This window comes from Protopterus annectens, chromosome 13.part0 (genome assembly GCF_019279795.1).
Source record: "Protopterus annectens isolate FY-2018-M chromosome 13.part0, PAN1.0, whole genome shotgun sequence".
Lineage (NCBI taxonomy): Eukaryota > Metazoa > Chordata > Ceratodontiformes > Protopteridae > Protopterus > Protopterus annectens.
In genome coordinates this window covers 597918285-597939197 of record NC_056747.1, presented here as the reverse complement: position 1 = coordinate 597939197, position 20913 = coordinate 597918285, and the positions used below count along the sequence as shown (strand labels likewise).

The window sequence follows — 20913 nt, the reverse complement described above, 5'->3', positions numbered from 1 at the left end:
TGTTTCTGTGGACAGTCACTACAGCCAATATTTCAGCAATATGTTGCAGTATTTTTGATAACTACCTCTATCACTGTATTTACCTTCTTAGGCAGGGTGTGGATCCTAGAATAGGTGGCCTCCCACTGAAACAGTTGGCAGGGTTTATTCCACACTATTTCACCAAGTGGCTTGATACATAAAGAAATAGACTTCCAGTGGTTAATAACTCTGAAGGCAACAGTGAAAATACCAGGAAAATGAATGATATGCCAGTGATTAGCCTAGCAGAGTCACAAGAGATGGTGGTTTATAATGAGATGGTGTGGAGGTTCACAGTCAAGTTTCCACCTCAGGCTAGGCCAGCTCTAGTTCTTACCAGCAGAAGTAGCAAGTAACAGTATTGAACTAATAGTGATAATAATCATTCCAAGTATCTGGCAGATAAATGTTCCTGAATCACACCAGACCCACGAGAGTCATGGTTACTTCATAGTCTGGTGTGTGAAAAATTAGGGTCGAGTAAAAACAGAGTTACTCTATACAATATTTAAAATAAATAAATAAACACGAATGACCTGCACCCATCCCCTTGTGTGATCAGTTTGTACGCTTACTAAAGTTAAGGTAGGCTACATTCACAGACTGCCACTCCATTACCCAGTTAACTGCACCAATATAACTAATCTAGAATGGGCATTCACACTTTGCCTTGCATTGAGTCATGCACCTTTTTGTTCTTCAGATATATATTTTTTTGCTGCATCACAGTCACTAAAATTGACGATGGCATTCAAATTATGACAGGGATAAAGAGAGTTCTTGTCTCCTTTCTGCACTGAACTTTATGAAAGCATGTTGCAGGCGGAATCGTGTGATAGTAATATAGGGCATGGTACTTTTTTTAAGCTATTTGAAGCTGTCTAGATTTGCAGACTGTTGATGACAGCTATAATCAAAGAGCAATAAGAGAAGTAAGGCAGGTAACAGCACATAATGAATGACTGTTATCACTTTCTTTTTTTACAGCAAGCCCAACTGTCAGCGTGAACATTGATCATCTTTCGATGATTGAAGGAGTTGAAGAAAAACTTGTATGCGATATCACTGGGTACTATCCACTTGATGTACAGGTTCAGTGGTTGAGGGAGCACGAGAGAGAGCATTTGATCCCAGAAGTTATGAAGAATATCCTCTACAGTAGTCACAAGCACAATGCTGATGGGACTTTCAGCATTTCCAGCTTCTTCTGGCTCAGGGCACACCCTAGAGATGATGGTGTTAAATACACATGCCGTGTAGAACACAAAAGTCTGAAAACAGCCATCAGACAGAGTATATTTGTCACAGTGAAAGGTATGTGCGTAAAAGTCATGTTTCATAATTTGTATAGTATCCATCGTATTGCAGAAATACCTTTGTGATACTTGTACATAATACTTTTGTTACTTTTCTTGGAATTTCCACTTTTCTTTTTTTTGTACATAATGTCTGTGGTAAGCTGCGTAAACTCAAATGACAAAAAAACCCTATATGGTAAGGAATAAAGCTAGAAAGTTAACTAAATATTTAAACTACATTGGACTGTGTTTATATGAAATACAGCAGAAAAATAAATTGCAGTGTATTGCATTGTTTTGTTTATATTATGTTATAAACTTTTTACACATATTCAGAAAAGGTTATGGAGAATCCTCAGCACAGAGCAACTTAAATAATGGTATTTGAGAGCATATTTCTTAAGAAACTATTTGGTGATGTGGGTCTGCTTCCTAAAACAAAGTGTGTACAAAGAAGCTGTCATTTCAGAATTATTTCATCTGAAGTAGGGACTTCATTTGTCAGCAACTTTTGGGTCTTGGATCCGACTTCGGATCCGAGCCGGCAACTTATTTTACAGCTTATGGATCCGAGCTCCTAGCTCCTCCCCTTACCCATAATTCCCTGCCAACCCTGATTGACCTCAGATCTAGTTTGCCGCTCTTAGAAGAGACAGCTGGATTGCAGAGCTCCTGGCGACTTTCAGATAAGTTTAGTCAGAAAACTTGTTAAAACAGAAAATCTTTGAGTTCTTAAATAGTGTGTGTGTTTAGGATCCCCTTTTGTTAATTTTATTCTTTTTTAGTGTATTTCCTCCCCTCGCTGGTTCGTAGAGTGTGTGTGTGTTGCTTGTGTTTTTCGGGCCTGGTGTGTTTGTGTAGTTATTTTTTTCTTTTTGAAAAATGTCGGAGGCCCCAAAGCCCATTTTTTCTAAGTGCACCGAGTGTGGCCATAAGCTTTCACCGGCGGATGGCCACACTCGGTGTGTTCGGTGCCTTGGGGTTGAACACCTGTCCTCAGGGTATTCCATCTGTGCAGCGTTCAACCCCAGGGCACTGAAAAAGCGGAGGTCGAAGTTGGTTCTGGCGGGACTTTTGCCCCCGTATCCAGCTTCGGCCTCCGGTACTCCCGTGGCTCCTTCTCAGCCCTTGGTGGTAGCCACTCCTGTCCCCCTTCCCCTGGCCGGGACTCAAACTCCCACTAAGATGCCGGAGGAAAGGGAGGCCAGGAGGGAGAAAAGGAGGGAGAAGCACCACAAGCGGCGGGCCGAGGCCTCCGCTTCGGCCGCCCCAGCTAAGCGGGCTTCTCCCTCCATGGCTTCCAGGTCCTCTCCTCCTCAGATCCGATCCCCTTGCTTTTCCCCGGGACCTGAGGAGGAGGAGACCCGATCTCCGTCGAGGTCATCGAGGTGGCATTCCCGGCCCGCCTCAGTGGCCTCGTCGAGATCTACTTATAGTCTTTCTGATGCAGACTTGGACCGGATAATGAGAAGGTTCATCCAGGCCCAGCTGCAGATGGGAGTGCTCTTGCCCCCCCCCCTTAGGGGGGAGCTCGACACCTTTTTTTGCCCCGATAGCTCCTTCGCCGACCCGCTTCCCGGGTTCGGAGCGCTTGGAGCTGGGGGTGGGTCGGCACCGGCAGTACTGGGTACTTCGGATCCGATCCTGCCCTCGAGTCTGTCGGGTCCTTCGTCGGATCCGACCTCTTGGATCCATGGGCCGAGCTTCGGATCCAAGGGATTCAGTGTGCCTTCGGCTCCATCCAGGTCGGAGCACATGGGTCCTTCGGATCCGGTGGCCTCTGCGCCGGTTACGATACCTTCATCGGATCAGAGTGGGAGCCGGCTTTCGGATTCCAAGGAGAGAGGCTCCCCCTCGGCCTTCGATGTAGTGGAGAGGGCTCTGTTGAGAGCATCCGGATCCCCGGTCCTTGCATCGGCTCCACCCTGCACTCCCTCTCTGCTGGGCCAGGCTTCCATCACCCGGCCACAGGGACAGCCTGCTTCGATGTCCCAGGTTGTTCCACTGGAACAAGATATTACTGGTGAGACCTCCTCGGACAGTCCCCCCGAGGAAGTGCCTCGCAAGCATAAGTGTAAGAGGAGACATGTGGACTCCCCCGAGTCCTTAACAGAGGACACGGACTTGGATGAAGGGGAAGGCTCCCAAAGGTCACCCCCCGAGGATGTCTCCTTTGGAGACATCATGGAAATGCTCTGGATCGGGGGGGTGGTCTGCCCCCAAGGCTTCCTCCGACGAGTCCGTGTTTCTGAAGGCATTCGAAGCAGGCCCGTCTACCTCTTGGGTGTCCCCTCCGGCCGACCCCCTGGTGGACCTTATCACCACCAGGGCGTGGAAGGAGCCGGACACTGTGGAGCCAGTCCCCAAACGCCCGGATAGAATTTTGAGTCCCCTTGCAGACCGGTCCCATTGGAGCAAGGGTCCCCCCGTAGATGCCATGTTGATGGCGGCAGCCACGAAGAGGGAATTAGCTCAGGAGAGCCCCTCGGTCCATCCACCGAGCAAGGAGTCCCGCTCGATGGATCGCCTCGGGAAGCGGGTATTTAGTTCAGCGACCTTCTCAGTAAGGTCCCTGAACTACATGGCACATGTCATCAGGATGCAGCGAGATCTTATCAAAGAATACACTGCTTCCCCCCCAGAGTCCATGTCGGCGGAGGACAAGCAGTTGTACTCCACTCGTATGGCCACTCTAAGATCTGTTTCAAATACCTCTATGCGGCTTTTGTCCCACACCACAGAGGGAGCCGCTAGAGCCAGCGGAGTGGGCCTAGTCATGAGACGTCAGGCCTGGCTCCGACATTGTTACTTCGCGGAGCCCTTCAAGGCGTCCTTTGCGAATGCTCCCTTTGATGGTTCTGCCTTGTTTGGCAAAACTGTTCGTGAGACACTTGTCCAGAGTGAAAAGGACGGGAAGACGTTGTCTGCCGGAGTCCGCTTCTCTGCTCCCCAGAGGTCCTTCTCCAAGAACCAAAAGGGACAGAAGAAGATGTGGTTCCGGAAATCGCAACATTCCCATCCTGCTCCGGACAACCAGTCCTTCCATGGCAGAGAAGGACAGGGAGGACGCCGCCCTAGAGGCAGAGGGGCCCCGAGAAATTTTGGGTCTAGAGAAACCTTCTCTGATCGGCCCACGCAGCAGCCCTGAGGGGTTGCCCGACTGCTCCACTCTGGAGGCAGTCGGGGGGCGCTTCTCGAAGCACCTGGCGGCTTGGGAGTCCATTACGTCAGATCGCTGGGTGCTTCATATCATATCCAGAGGTTACAAAATTCCACTGCACCATGTCCCCAGACTCAAAAACCTCCCCGATGTACCACCCGATCAGAGGGAGGCGGCAGCTGCAGAAATCCAGCAGCTGCTAGAAAAAAGAGCCATCCAGCCCGTCCCCCCAGATCAGCTCGGATTAGGTTTTTACTCCAGGTTCTTTCTGGTGCCAAAAAAGACGGGGGACTTGAGACCGATTCTCGACCTTTCACTCTTGAACCTGTCAGTAACCAAAGAAAAATTCCAGATGGTCACCCTTCAATCCATTCTCCTACTCTTGCGGGAGAGCAACTGGATGTGATCAATAGACCTCAAGGATGCGTACTACCACATTTTAATGGACAGATGATCCAGGAGGTTCCTGTGCTTCCGGCTGGGAGCCAGTCACTATCAGTCCAGGGTCCTTCCCTTTGGTCTTACCACAGCCCCCAGGGTGTTTACCAAAGTGTTAGCAGTGATAGCAGCCCACCTGAGACTCCAGGGAATGCAGGTCTTCCCGTACCTGGACGACTGGCTCCTGTCTGCCCTAACAAGGCATCTACTCTGCGCAACCAGAAATCACCTTCTCCACCTAGCTCCCCATCTAGGCATTACGATCAACCTGGACAAATCCTCCCTTGCTCCAACACAAGTGATAAATTTCATAGGAGCCAAAATAGATACGAGAATTCTGCGAGCGTTCCTCACTTCGGAGCGACTTCAAAACATGAGACTTCATGTGCGGGCCATCCTCCAATTAAAAGCCCCACCGGCGGAATTGGTCCTGAGGGCTCTAGGCTCCATGGCAGCAGCAATAACTCTTCTTCCATACGCTCGTCTGTATATGAGGGTGCTACAGTGGACTCTTCTAGTCCAATGGTCTTTTCAGTTTCTCCCCCTCAGCCATCCTATCTCACTCAGCAGGGCTTGCAGAAGGGCCCTCTTATGGTGGCTCCAGTCCCCGGACCTTCATATGGGACGACCCTTCTGCACGCCGCCTCCCCTCGCCACGGTGACCACGGATGCCTCTCGCGTCGGGTGGGGGGGGGGCATTGCTCAGGCAGAACGGTCCAAGGCACGTGGAACGACAGAGACCTCCTTGCATATCAACGTTCTGGAGATGAGGGCGGTGCTGTTGGCGTTGCAAGCACTTCAGAACCTTCTCCCCATAGGAACTATTGCAATACAGATGGACAACATGTCAGTTGTCTGGTACATCAACAAACAGGGGGGAACCAGGTCCTACCCTCTCTGTCGAGAGGCCATGAGGGTGTGGGAATGGGCGATCTCCATCAACCGCACATTCCGGGATGGTCCAACATTCTGGCGGACAAGCTCAGCTGCACTGTTCTTTCCCCTTACGAGTGGTCTCTCAATTCCCATGTAGCGAAGCGGATTTTTGCCTAATGGGGGCAACCCTGCTGCGATCTTTTCGCCACTCCCTCAAACACGAAATGCTCCAGCTTCTTCACTCTGATTCCCCCCCCTCGGGGAAGCCCCGAGAGACGCTCTAGTGCATGCTTGGCCTCCCGGTCTACTTAATGCCTATCCTTCTCTACCCCTGATGCTGAAACTAATACAGAAAGCCTCTCGGTTGGGGAGCAGAATGATCCTCATTGCCCCATTCTGGCCTCGTCAAACTTGGTTCCCTTACCTGTGGTCTCATCTGGTGAATCCTCCCTGGATTCTGGATCCTCTTCCGGATCTAATATCCCATCCCTCAGGCCTACCGACCCCGAATCTGGACAACCTGAAGCTGACAGCTTGGCTGCTCCAGTTCCACTCTTAGTCAGGACTCCCGGCATCTCCTCACCAGTTAAAGCCATCTTGGTGGCAGCACATAAGCCTTCCACTAGAAAAGTCTATTGCAGTAAATGGAAGCGTTTCTCCATCTGGGCGGAAAACCATAACATAGATCCCTTCACGGCTTCGTTGCCGTCAGTCTTGGATTTCCTCACCGGACTTTTTCAACGGGGAGCTAGCTGTTCTACGGTCAAGGTTCAATTAGCAGCCATCTCTCATTACCATGTGGGACACGAGTCAGGTCCCTTGATGACTGTGAAATTATGTAAAACCTTCCTCAAGGGTACCTTCCTACTCAGGCCTCCTGTCAAGGAAGCGGTACCCCCTTGGGATCTATCATTAGTCCTTCAAGCCTTGACTGCTCCCCCCTTTGAACCAGCTGCCTCGGTCGAACTTAAATATCTTTCCTGGAAAACGGCATTCCTTGTCGCCATCACTTCAGCGAAAAAAGTTTCCGAACTTCAGGCCCTTTGTGCGAAACCTCCCTACTTGATTTTTCATCAGGATAGAGTATACCTCAGGACCATTCCCTCCTTTCTTCCTAAGGTGGCCTCAGAAACCAATATTAATCAGTCCATTAACCTGCCAGTTTTCTTCCCTAAGTACCAGAATAAAGGAGAACACAAGCTGCATTCCTTAGACGTGCACAGACAACTGCGCTTTTACATTCATAGGACTGCTGGTCACAGACAATCCGATCAGTTGTTCATTTCCTTTGCCAAATTCAATCTGGATAAAGCTATTTCTAAGGTCACCTTATCATGATGGATTTCACAGTGTATTCTTCTGGCTTATGAAACTTCGGGGAGGCCCGCACCTCAGGGAGTACGGGCGCATTCTACTCGCTCCATATCTACTTCTGCTGCCTTTAGATCTAGAGTATCTTTGGATGATATTTGCTCTGCAGCCACTTGGGCCTCATCTCATACCTTTATCAATCATTATAAGCTGGACGTTATTTCCAGAGGGAGAGCATCCTTTGGCTCCGCAGTGCTCCGGAACATCCTTCCATGATGGCCGCCCAAGATTCAGGTAGCTGGGGACTCTGTCCCAAAGGTTGCTGACAAATGAAGTCCCTACTTCAGATTAAGAAGTTATGTACTCACCATAACGTTCCATCTGAGTAGGTGACTTCATTTGTCTGCAACCATCCCCCCTCCTTCCCCCTGGCCTTCAGAAGTCAATTCTCGTATGTCCTTTCTTGGTCCCTTTTGGGACACTTTGGTCTGACATTTGGTATAAGGGCAAACTTGATCTGAGGTCAATCAGGGTTGGCAGGGGATTATGGGTAAGGGGAGGAGCTAGGAGCTCGGATCCATAAGCTGTAAAATAAGTTGCTGGCTCGGATCCGAAGTCGGATCCAAGACCCAAAGGTTGCAGACAAATGAAGTCACCTACTCAGATGGAACGTTATGGTGAGTACATAACTTCTTCTTATTGAACAGGGAGGATTTTTTTACCACAGTGGTAGTCTCAACATTTTAATTGTCATCTTACTGTTGCTAGGCTGTATTAGCAAAGGCTAAGTATGAGATAATTAGCTAATTTAAAATTATGTTTAAAATCATTTGTCCATTTACCTACTGGCATGAATACCACCTGGCAGACATATAAAAGTTTACTCAAAGCTTTATTCCATATACACCAGACATATCAGTGTAGGTGGGAAGTAGATTTTTTTTTTCTGTTTTTACCTTTTTGTGGCGAGTGCAAAATATGTGTAAAAAGGTACAATAAAGATACACGTCCATGAACAAACAGTCTGTCGTACACATGTAGCATACATCTGCAAAATGGTTGACAACTTCCTTGCTCCTAAATATTCAGCTACAGTCACAAGAGATATTAAATAATTAAAATATTATTCCCTACTGATTGAAAATGTAGGAGTAGACTGTGTTAATGCCTCAGTCAAACATGGTGCTTGTTTCACCTATCAATACTGCAAGTTGAAACACTGAAGTGGTAATAACTTTCTTGGTCCCATATTCCCTCTACTACTGAGCCTCATCTGTATCCCCATGAACCCTTCTTGCTTGTAGTGGCCTGAGCTTGGCTACAGGAACTGCTCATGTTACAGAAGATACCACAGTCATTGAAGTGATAATAATCTTAGAATCTGTCACCAAAGCAACTGGAGATGTACCGTTAGCTATGGAACTGGAAGGCAGAAATGAGCCTAAAATAGAAGGCTGTTGCAGGTGTTTTCTTCAGATATGTAATACTGAGCAAGTCTGAACGGCCACAAATGAAAGTTCTGTAATTTACTTATGTTGCTGTTTGGTTGACTTGGGCCTCATACTGACACTTTACTGTTTGCTGCTTCATTGTTGGTTTCAGCATGTTGAAGCAAATACACAGCTGTGTTATCATAAGCAAGCTAGCAGACATTAACTAGCAGCTTGGAGTGCGTTTCAGTGGGACATCAAAGTATCAGACAGTGTTTTTGAATGCACCTTTACCTTTGAGTAGTTTTCAAAATTTGGTTCACAGTCTGAACTAATCTTTTGCCTAATCCGTTTGTTGCAGGATGGTATGGAGAAGTAATGCTTTCTGTGTAATTCATCTTAAGGAATCATTCATACTCCCAAGAGAAAAGCTGAGGTCCACTGTCACACACTCCTTGTTCAGTTAACCCAAATGACGGAGGATTTCAGACAGTCTGTGCATGGTGCTCCTAGATATTATAGATGTCATAACAAAAACATGTTTGGCCATTTACTTTAAGCATCGACCATCACTAAGAATGTTTCTCTCAAAGTACCCTGCAAAATCAATGTGGATGCACTGTCAGAGACATTCAGGCCAGACCCATGGCTGTAGGGGACTAAATGAGGAATGCTTTTCTGACTCATGCATGTCAAACAAGACCTCTTCTTCTCAACAGCACTATGCCAGGAAAACTGAAACATCAGGCTCTCCCCTTTTATATGATCCATTCCACAATGCTCTGAAGAACTGTATCAGTTCTAGCAATCATCAAAGGTGGTAGAGTAACAACTTGCCTTCCTATAAAAAAATTGCTGGAATGAACAGACAGCTTCCATCTTCTTTAATGATAATGTTTTAAGTGGGGAGGGTGGGAGACCTAAGAATTCTGCAGTGACTTCTCATCTAAGAGCTAATCCTGATTTCCTGAATGACAGTATGATATCTTTGGTACTTCTACAAGTGGTTTTCGCAGCTTGAAGCATTGTGATAGGCAGGTTTTCTGCTTGAGAGCAACAGACTCTCTGATTTGCATCCAAAATATTAGCATGTAATGGCAGTCTTGATAAGCCATCTGCATTTCACATAAAATTGATTTTTGTACCCAAATTCATACATAGGAAAAGTAAGGCTCAGCACTGCATTTTGTTTATAACCAAAATAGAGAATTCTTGTGACTGGCTCAGAAATTGATGTCAGAAGATTATGATCTTTCTGAGGAGTTTAACCTTGTGCACAGGGAGGTACTGGTGGAATTTACAAATCCCAAAGATGATTCTCAATGCTTTGCAGTCTCTTCTAAGCATAATTGTTTTCTGTCGCTCTTAAAGTTCATGATGTAAAAGCACCTGGTAGTATTAAGTGAGACACATGACTGAGCCACTGTGTATGGGGAGGCATCACATTCTGATTGGATTGCTAGAAAAGGATCAGAATGTAGTATGGCCTCCAAATCTATCCAGACATTTGTCTTATGCAATGCTACATTGAAATCTTCTGTCTACTTCCAGTCTTTTTATGACAGATGAACGTTTGTGCAATGTTGTTACTGCATTAGGAGTAAATTCTCCACAGTAATTAATCCTTCTCGGAAAAGTGTATAAAGTTGGCATTTTTTTGTGGGGTGAGGCAGGAGGCTCCAGAATGGCTTTCACCTTTGATGATGTATTGAGGAGTTTATTGGTTATGAGTAACTAGGGTTGCCACCCCTCAGTTTTTTTTCCAGACTATCCGGAAATCAAATTGATTCGCCAGTAGTCTGGAAAACACTGTACAAACTCCAGTATTCTGTTTCAAAAAAGGAAACAGACTATCAGAGTTTGTAAATCAGCTGATTTACTATGCTTTTTTACAGAAAAGCATAGTAAATCAGCTGAAAGCAGGCATTAGGATGGAAAAAGAGGGTGTTCCCCACCCAGTGATGTCACAGTGGCATTACAAAATGGGCAGAGTATGGGCAGGAGAAGGGGTGGGGATGGGTGAGTTACTGGTGATGTGAGGGGTGTGGCTTTACTCCAGTTTTAACTGCAACGAAAGGTGGCAACACTGAGTAACATGCCCTATATTTTTATCAAAGGAGTTAAAAAAAAATCAGTTGTCTTTCTGGAAATGCAAGATTTACTATTTCATCTTCTGCAGAAATGCATCTAAACTCTAGGTGGTGTTCTTTATTCATGCCTCTGATCAAGGTCATTCAGGTAATGCTGTACACCTAATGCAGTCAAAATTTGATCTGTGACTGCTTGAAACAAAACTGAAGTAGTGCCAAAAGGCTGGCAGCAGCTCTGGTAAAGTCCTTTTGTCCATTACGGCAATCAGTAATTATGTCTTACAAACATGCATCCATAAGTAGTCTTGGCACAAATACTAAATTTTGTGCTTGTAGCCTTCCAATTTTTTTATGTGACACAGAAGGCAGTGTTCTGTACATAATACAAGGGTCAGTTTAACATTGAACTCCCCCACAGATTCTAACAGTGCCATCCTTCTTAAAAAACTGAAGCTATAGATGTGGTCCATACACTGTGATTGACTGTAGGAATTCTGGTTTGGCCTGGCAGTCCATGAGTACTTCTGCTTTATTGATTACTGTTGTATGGTTATGTTCTTCATATACAGAGGCAGCATTTTGATCTAACTCCACTTAACCATCAACAGTCCTCATAACTGAACAGACTTGCTGGGATATGTCCTAAAAATATGCTAGTTTGCCTGATAGGCAAGTGGTGGAATCTTTTTATACAGTTAGAGGAAATATAGAAATTCCTTCATTACCAAGTTGTATTTATTCTGGTTGAACTTTAATGTCATAACCCAGTAACAGTGTGAGCTACAAGACATAGTACCATGATGGAGTGACAGGTCATCTGTAGAGCGGTGTCGCATTTATCATTCTTCTCCTAGTTAACAGTATGCAGCCCTCTGTTATTTTAACACCATCCTGCACAGATGTACTTCACAGCTTTACTAGTTAACTATTTTGATATCCTACAGGCACACTTATATCTCTCTTTTCTGTGTGGCCTGCACTCATGCTGTTTGTACCAACATTCTAATAGAGCAATAACCCATGGCTGGGTGTGGGTAATGCAGGATTTTCCCACAGTTGGTGTAGTCTAATCATGAGGGCAAAGCCAGAGTGACCAAGCAAAGACAGCCATGGCTAAATCAGCATTACCCACACTCAGCTGTGGGTTATTGCTGTTACACAATGGCATTATTTAAGAAAAACATTACTTTTCTTAAATTATGTCATCATATAACGGCACCATGGTGTTCTTCCACTTTAATTTTTTATGTCTTGGGGTTGCTTGATGTGCTGGGTATGGGACTTAACATTCCCACGCTTACATAGTATATCAGTGGTTTGGAAAGAAATGTAGATGAGGAAGGTGTTCATAAGCTACGTGATAACCACAATGTTCTGCATACAGGAAGACTCGGGTACATGTTTCATTTCTTTTTTTGTTGTTTTAACGCACCTCATTCTTCTTGATTGTTGTTACGTTGTAGAGACCACAGTCCAGTCTGTTGCAAGCAGTGTCATCTTGTTGTTTAAGCACTGTAATAAACTGAGCTATGATTTCCTCTTCTCCTACGTTTTTATTAAAGAAGTGGAATTTCTCTACTATGACTAGTGGCTCAAATGAGTTTACAAAGCGCTCAGTGTCTCTATTCAGTTTGATTCCTGTTGGAACAAACTGTTCAGTAACCCAGTGGTTTACTTTCTCATTATATTTAAAATGTTGTGACCTTTTTTTTTTTTTTTTATTTCCACTTGCCAGAATTAAAAACTCAAAAATTTCTGTCTGAGAACTTATTGGGATTTAATTTTCATTACAATGTCCTAGTTGTGCAGTAAAGATTGTCCGTTTTGCTCGGATTCAAGTAGTTATATCAGCAAAGGTTATATCTCATGCCACTTTTACTCTGCTGAGACCAAACACTTCCAATTCCTGATAGTGCTAGAGCGCTGAGATTGTGTTTATTTTGTACAGAATCACATAACAGTGTGCCTCACTTCAGAGGTGTACAAGACAATTTTGAGTTGGTGGTAGTGTGACTAGTTCGTAGGGTAGAAAAGGTACAAATACCTAAAATGTTGATGGAACAGGAGAGGGTAAAGGAGGAAGTGGAAAAGAACAGGAAGAAAGGAAAGGATGGAAAAGGACAAAAAAAAAACAATTAGGTGTGTTTGTAAATGGTTAAGATGCAGATTAGTGGAAGGGCATTATGAGCAAACTCAGAAACTAGCCAAGTAGGGAAAGCACTTTATGACGGAGGGGATACATTTTGCAAGAATATATGGGAAATGGCAAAGATGGTGAGCAGACTGGGACCTGTGATAAACATCCACTGGATGCATCTGTGTATGGGTGGTGTAGGACACAGCTGAGGTTGAAAAATAAGGAATGGTTGCCAGTGGAGGGCCATGCAAGCGAAATCATTTACATATGTGGTATGGGCCTGGGTAGTAGAAATTTGAAGTAATGTGTATGGAAAGTGAGTGTGAACAGTTGGCTGTTCTGTCTGTTTAGGGTGTTATTGAATGGAAAAGGGAGATCAAAGGAGAGAAGATGGAAGGAGCAGCAGCTAGCAAAATGGGGTTAAGATAATTATTGTGGAAGCATAGAAGAAGATAGAGGTGGTGGACATTACAGAGCAGAAGTATAGATCCTGGACAATAGGACAAGGGAGTAAGGGAACAAGGTAATGAGATGGCTTAAGGAGAGGGGATAAAGGGGAGGGGAGACGTGAATTAGGCATGGGGAAAGGGAAGTGGTGTTAGAATAATAAGATATTGGGATGTGTTACTAGAAATCCAGGATGCTTCAGAGACTGCTAGCTGTCTAAGGATGGGTGGAATTTCACATGGCCAGAAGAGAAATGGACAAATTTCACTGTACTTTTTTCAGAAAGAAGAGTGCCATGTTGGGAGGAGGAGGATGGTTGGTCAGCATGTCTTTATATGGCAGTGCATATGCAGTGCTATAGGTGTGTTACTGTCATAGAGCTTAGTTCTCCAGTTCAGTTCTCGACTGGGGTGTTCTGTGTAAAGCGTGGACCTTGAAATTGTATCCATGTGAGTTTTTGTCAGATGTTTTTATTTTTTTCCTATTGGCTTCCAGTCAAGTATTATTTTTTCTGCTTTGCATACAGTGAGTCCTTGGATGTTCTCTCGGTTTTCCCCCTCTATCATATACTGAATTATGTGAGTAATTGGAGAGTGATGAGTGAAAAATACACAGTTTTCTTATTCTGATTGTGGTTCCTACCATCCGTTTCTTTTTATGCTAGATGCATTGAAACAGTTTATTGACTGAATTAGTTTGGAATCCTTTCTTAAATTCTTAAGTCCTGTCTACAAAATCTTAAGTGATTTGCACAGAAACAAAGAGTTGTTTTCCTAAGTAACTGCAGTCACCAAAATCAATGGACTGAAAATTGTTTTTTTATAGCTTAATCTGCTAAACAGACTCAAAAGAAGGAGCTCCAGAAAATATGCATGATGTATGATTTCTCAAAGGCTATATGAGGTGCAGGAGTCATGAAAGTCTTGCACCAGGAGTAAAAGGACTTTTGCCTGATGGAAGATTCATTGTGGTTGGTGTTGGTTCTGGTTTTTCATGAAGCTCAGGAGTCTAGCTAACTCATTGTCTTGCGTAACTTTCAGCAGACTCAGTTTAGGACTGCATAGCACAGGCTAAGCCTTCCATTATGCATGAAGCAATTCTGGAGAGATTCTTTAAGGGTACCAAAGTGTTGCATGTGACCCAGCAATGTGCCATAAAATGGTAAATCTGAAGTAGTTAACTTCATTTGTCCATCAACCTGTGGGTATCGGATCCAGCCGGCAGTTTCAAACAGTTAAGATCTGAGCTCCAAGCTCCTCCCCTTACCCATAATTCCCTGCAATCCCTCTCTGACCTCAGATCTCGTTTGCCATGGTTCAGTCAGCAGCTCTGAACGAGTTCCAGGTGTGGGAGTAGATCATTTTTGTGAGAAAAATCTTTTTCTTTTATAGCAGTAAAAATTTGTGTGTGTGTTGCTCCTTAGGTAGTTTCCAGTTGTTAACTGTTTTTGTAGTTAATTTTTAGTTAAATTACCTCCCCCGTGTGTGTGAAGGCGTGTCTGTCTTTGGGCCTAGTGTAATTTGTCTAGTCATGTCTGAGGCCCCTAAAGCCTTCTTTTCTAAATGCACCAAGTGTGGCCATAAGCTGTCCCCAGCGGATGGCCACACTCGGTGTGTTATCTGCCTTGGGGTTGACCACTTCTCCTCAGGCTGCACCATTTGTGCAGCCTTCAACCCCAGGGCTTTGAGGAACAGGAGGTCGAAGTTGATTCTGGCGGGACTGTTGCCCCCAGACTCGACTTCGTCCTCCTCTCCCTCCGTGGCACCTGCCGCAGCCGTGGCAGTGCCACCTTCCATCCCTGCTCCCCTGGCCGGGACTCACCCTCCCACCTCAGGCCAGGAGGAGAGGGAAGCTAGGAGGGAGAGGAGAAAAGAGAAGCACCACAAGCAGCGGGTCGAGTCTTCCTCCTCAGCCCCGCCGGCCAAGCAAGCAGCTTCTCCCAGGGCCTCCGTGACTTCTCCTTCCCAGCTCCATTCACCCCGTTTTTCTCCGGAGCCAGAGGAGGAGGAGACCCGGCCGCCTTCAAGGTCATCGAGGCAGCACTCCCGGCCCACCTTGGTAGCTTCCTCTAGGTCCACCAGAAGCTTGTCCGATGCAGACATGGACCGGATGATGCATAAGTTCCTCCAGGCCCAGCTGCAGATGGGAGTGCTCCTGCCTCTCCCCCCTCCGGGGGGGAGCTTGACCCCCTTTTTCACCCTGATTGCTCCTTCTCTGACCCACTTCCGGGGTTCGGAGCCTTCGGAGCTGGGTAGTATGGGAGCCGGGGGAGTGTCGGCGCCGATAGTACCTCGTACTTCGGTGCCGACGGCACCCTCGAGTTTGTCGGGTCTGTTTTCGGATCCGAGCTCTCGGAGCAGAGAGCTGAGCTTCGGATCCGGAGGTGTCAGTGTGTCTTCGGCTCCATCTCGGTCGGAGCATACTGACCCTTTGGATCCGATTGCTTCGACGCCGGCTCCAATCCACACATCGGTTCCGAGGGGACTGCTCTCGGATCCCAGAGAGAGCAGTTCTCTTTCGGCGTTCGATGTCGTGGAGAGGGTATTGTCGAGGGATTCGAGACCCCAGGTTCCTGATATGGTTCCACCCTGCACTCCCTCTTAGACGTGCCTACCTTCCATCACCCGGCCCCAAGGACAGCCTGCGCCTATGTCCCAGATAGTTCCCTTGGAGAAACAGGATGTGGTTGGTGAGACCTCTTTGGACAGCCCCCTTGAGGAGGTTCCTCACAAACGTAAGTGCAAGAGGAGGCACTTGGACTCACCTGAGTCCTTGACAGAAGACACAGACTTAGAGGAAGGGGAAGGTTCCCCCAAGGTCACCTCCCGAAGACGTCTCCTTCGGAGACATCATGGAAATGCTTCAAATTAGAGGGGGTGGTCAGCCCAAAAACCTTCCTCTGATGAGTCTGTGTTTCTGGAGGCATTTGACACAGGCCCATCTACCTCTTGGGTGTCCCTTCCCACTGATCCCCTGGTAGACCTGATAACTACCAGGGCATGGAAGGAGCCGGACACTCTGGAGCCGATTCCAAAGAGACCAGATAAAATTCTCAGTCCCCCTTCTGATAGGACGTGTTGGAGCAAGGGTGCTCCTATAGATGCCATGTTGGTGGCGGCCGCCACCAAAAAGGAACTATCCCAGGAGAGTTCCTCAATCCATCCTCCAGACAAGGAGTCTCGGACGATGGTCTGCCTGGGGAAGCGGATGTTCGCTTCAGCCACCTTCTCTGTAAGGTCGCTGAATTATATGGCACACGTGATACGACTCCAGCGAGATCTCATCAAAGAATACGCCGGGTCGCCCCTAGAGTCCATGTCGGCCGAGGATAAGAAAGTATTCTCAACCCAAATGGCCACTCTCAAATCCATTGCGAACACTTCTCTGTGGCTTCTCTCCCATGCTACGGAAGGAGCCACTAGAGCTAGCGGAGCGGGCATTGTCTTACGACGGCATGCTTGGCTCCGCCATTGCGATTTTGCGGAACCCTTCAAGGCGTCCTTTGCTAATGCCCCATTTGACGGCTCTTCGCTATTTGGCAAGACCGTACGCGAAACGCTGGTCCAGAGCGAGAAAGACGGGAAGACGTCTGCTATCGGAGTCTGCTTCTCTGCTCCCCAGAGGTCCTTCTCTAGGAATCAAAAGGGACAGAAGAAGATGTGGTTCCGGAAGTCTCAACAGTCCCGTTTCACTCCGGACCCCTCGTCCTTCAGAGGCAGAGGAGAACATGGACGCCGGCCCAGAGGCAGAGGGGAACCGAAGAATTTCGGGTCGAGAGAACCCTTTTCTGATCGGCCCGCGCAGCAACCCCGAAGGGTTACCCGACTGCTCCACTCTAGAGGCAGTCGGGGGGCGTTTCTTGAGGCACCTAACAGTTTGGGAGTCTATTACAACAGATCGCTGGTTGCTTCCAATCATATCCAGAGGTTACAAGATCCCCTTCTCAATCTCCCTCCCAAACCCCGGAGCCTCCCCGATGTTCCACCCTATCAAAGGGAGGCATTAGCCACAGAAATACTCCAGCTGCTAGAAAAAAAGAGCAATCCAGCACGTCCCCCCAGACCAATCCAGATCAGGCTTTTACTCCAGGTTCTTCTTGGTGCCAAAAAAGACGGGGGACTTAAGACCAATCTTCGACCTGTCCTTTCTAAACCTGTTGGTGGCCAAAGAAAAGTTCCAGATGGTCACCATTCAATCCATTTTCCCACTCCTACAGGAGAACGACTGGATGTGCTCTATAGACCTCAAGGATGCGTACTACCACATTTTGATGGACAGGCAATCCAGAAGGTTTCTCCGCTTCTGGCTAGGAGCCAGCCACTAACAGTTCAGGGTCCTTCCTTTTGGTCTCACCACAGCCCCCCAGGGTGTTCACCAAAGTCTTGGCAGTTGTAACGGCCCACCTGAGACTCCAGGGAATACAGGTCTTTCCGTACCGGGACGACTGGCTCCTAACCGCCCCCACCAGGCATCTACTGTGTTCAGCCAGAGATTACTTCCTCCACTTGGCCTCCCGACTGGGAATCACAATCAATATCAAAAAATCTTCACTTCAACCAACCCAGATTTTGGACTTCATTGGGGACAGATTAAACACAAATCTTTTGCAAGTCTTCTTAACTCCGGACCGGCTTTGAACACTAAAGCTCCACATGCTGGCCCTTCTACACTCCCCGGCTCCTCCAGCGGAATTGGCCCTGAGGGCTCTGGGTTCCATGGCGGCAACAATCAACCTGCTACCCTTAGCGCGCTTGAACATGAGGGTACTACAATGGACCTTGCAGGTTCAATGGTCCATCCTGCAACATCCACTGAGTTCACCCATCCCCCTCAGCAGGGTTTGCAGGAAAGCCCTATTCTGGTGGCTCCAGTCCCTGGACCTCCAGGAAAGGGCGCCCCTTCTCTATGTCCCCTCCTCTAACCACAGTGATCACGGACGCTTCTCGCCTCAGGTAGGGGGGCACTGTATGGGCAGAACCGCCCAAGGCACGTGGACCCATTCAGATACCTTGTTGCATATCAATGTCCTAGAGATGAGAGCAGTGCTTTTGGCGTTGCAAGCACTCCAAGCCCTTCTTCCCTTGGGGACTATTGCAATTCAGACAGACAACATGTCAGTAGTCTGGTATATCAACAAGCAAGGGGGAACCAGATCCTACCCACTTTGTCGAGAGGCCATGAGAGTTTGGGAATGGGCAATCTCCACCAACTGCTTTCTCATAGCAACGCACATTCCGGGCCAGTCGAATATCTTGGAAGACGGGCTGAGTCGAACCATCCTTTCACCATATGAGTGGTCTCTGAACCCGAGAGTAGCGAAGCAAATCTTCTTCAAGTGGGGTCAACCTTGCTGCGATCTCTTTGCGTCTCCTTCGAACGCAAAGTGCAGCGACTACTTCGCTCTAATTCCCCCACCGGGGGAATCCCCCAGAGACGCTCTGGTGCATGTTTGGCCATCCGGTCTATTTTATGCTTATCCACCTCTTCCCCTAATGCTAAAATTCTTGCAGAAAGCCCATCGGTTGGGGAGCAGAGTGATCCTCATAGCCCCATTTTGGCCTCGTCAAGTGTGGTTCCCATGTCTATGGTCTCATCTAGTGAATCCCCCATGGATTCTAGATCCCACTCCGGATCTGATCTCTCACACACTAGGATTAACAACCCCGAACCTGGACAACCTCAAGCTTACAGCTTGGTTGATCAAGTTCCAATAATAGCTAGGACTCCCGGTATCTCGTCCTCTGTTAAGGCTATTCTAGTAGCCGCTCACAAGCCTTCTATGAGAAAGGTTTATAATAACAAATGGAAACGCTTTTCAATTTGGGTGGAGCACAGAAACTTAGACCCCTTTACAGCTCCGTTACCAGCAGTGCTAGAATTTTTGTCAATCTTATTCGACCAGGGTGCTAGCTCCTCTACGGTCATAGTCCAGTTAGCCGCAATCTCCCACTATCATGTGGAAGTGATCTCGGTCCCTTGGCCTCTTCCAAATTATGCAAGACCTTCTTAAAAGGCACTTTCCTCTTGAGGCCTTCTGTTAAAGATGCAGTTCCTCCATGGGATTTAACTCTTGTTCTCCATTCTCTGACAGCTCCTCCCTTTGAGCCTGCAGTTTCGGTGGATCTAAAATACTTATCTTAGAAGACGGCTTTTCTTATTGCCATCACTTCGGCCAGAAGGGTTTCGGAGCTTCAAGCCGAACCATACCACCATACATGGTTTTCCATAAAGATAGAGTTTCCCTCAGGACCAAGCCCTCCTTTTTGCCCAAAGTTGCTTCGGAGCCCAATATCAATCAATCTATTAATTTACCAGTATTCTTTCCAAATTATCAGAACAAGGGTGAATACAAGTTACATTCTCTGGACGTACACAGACAATTGAGGTTCTACTTGCACAGGACCGCTGAACATAGGCAATCTGAGCAACTCTTCATATCCTTTGCAAGACCCTCTTTGGGCAAACCAGTATCAAAAGTTACATTGTCCAGATGGATTTCCCAATGTATACTTCTTGCATATAAGAGTTCTGGTCGACCTGAACCTGAAAGAGTCCACGCTCATTCTACCCGATCGATTTCTACTTCTGCTGCCTTTTGCTCCAGTGTCTCCTTGGACGACATTTGTTCAGCCACTTGGGCTTCATGCCATACTTTCATTAACCATTACAAGTTGGATCTAATTTCCAGAGGGAGAGCATCCTTCGGCTCTGCAGTGCTCCGGAATATCCTTCCATGAGGACCCCCCAAGTTTGGGTAGCTGGGGACTCTGTCCCACAGGTTGATGGACAAATGAAGTTAACTACTTCAGATAAAGAAGTTATGTACTCACCATAACATTCCATCTGAGAAGGTAAACTTCATTTGTCAGCAACCAACCCCCCCTCCATCCCCCTAACCTATAGTGCGTCCTAGAAGAATTCCTTGTCCTTTTCTCCGGATAACACCAGGTTAGGAGTTGCAGGTGATCCTTTGTTGTAAAATGCTGTTTTACTGTAGCAAACTCAATCTGAGGTCAGAGAGGGATGGCAGGGGATTATGGGTAAGGGGAGGAGCTTGGAGCTCGGATCTTAGCTGTTTGAAACTGCCGGCTCGGATCCGATATGGATCCGATACCCACAGGTTGCTGACAAATGAAGTTTACCTACTCAGATAGAACGTTATGGTGAGTACATAACTTCTTTTTTATGCCTATGTATTCTGGCTGTTGAAACAAGGAACCAGCTAATAAGAGTAGTGTCCATATGCAGAGCATCCAGGAATGTTGTTTGGGAGTGTCATAGACTTGTTAATGTATACTGACAATATGCTTTCTTAAGTGTAGGAATGCCCAACTGGACTCTCCTCATTGCTATTTCCTCTGACTTCATTTTCCTTAGTGCACATCTTACCTCTTCTGGGGTGGATTCTTCTTCCTTTTTGAACATAGGCTGTTGCATGTGGCAGCTTCCGTGTATTTTTAATTCAGAAGCTTTTGGTAGTAGTCTTTCCATCTGCTCTTGATGTTCTCTGACCTGGTTTGCAGGTTGTTAGTGTCAACCCCTCTGAATGACATCTGCTGACTTGTCTTCTATGCCTCTTTTCTTTACCTTGCAACGTGATAAAACTTTTTTGTGCTATCTTCTAGAAGCTGGTAGAGTTTCTCCGGCAGCTTTTCTTTGCCATTTTTACTGCTCTCTTAACCGGTCAGCCAGCCAACCAGTAATT

The 20913-nt window shown here is 46.8% G+C and overlaps 1 protein-coding gene across 1 annotated transcript in view; it reads left to right on the top strand.

Annotated features, from left to right (window-relative positions):
* Positions 1-20913, top strand: part of LOC122787508 (tapasin-related protein-like) — a gene marked incomplete at its 5' end in the record, with an annotated part of 196956 nt that overhangs the window by 123007 nt on the left and 53036 nt on the right. Inside the window, 1 exon segment of the mRNA XM_044054264.1 lies at positions 1009-1335. Within this exon segment, the coding sequence (XP_043910199.1) occupies positions 1009-1335 (327 nt within the window).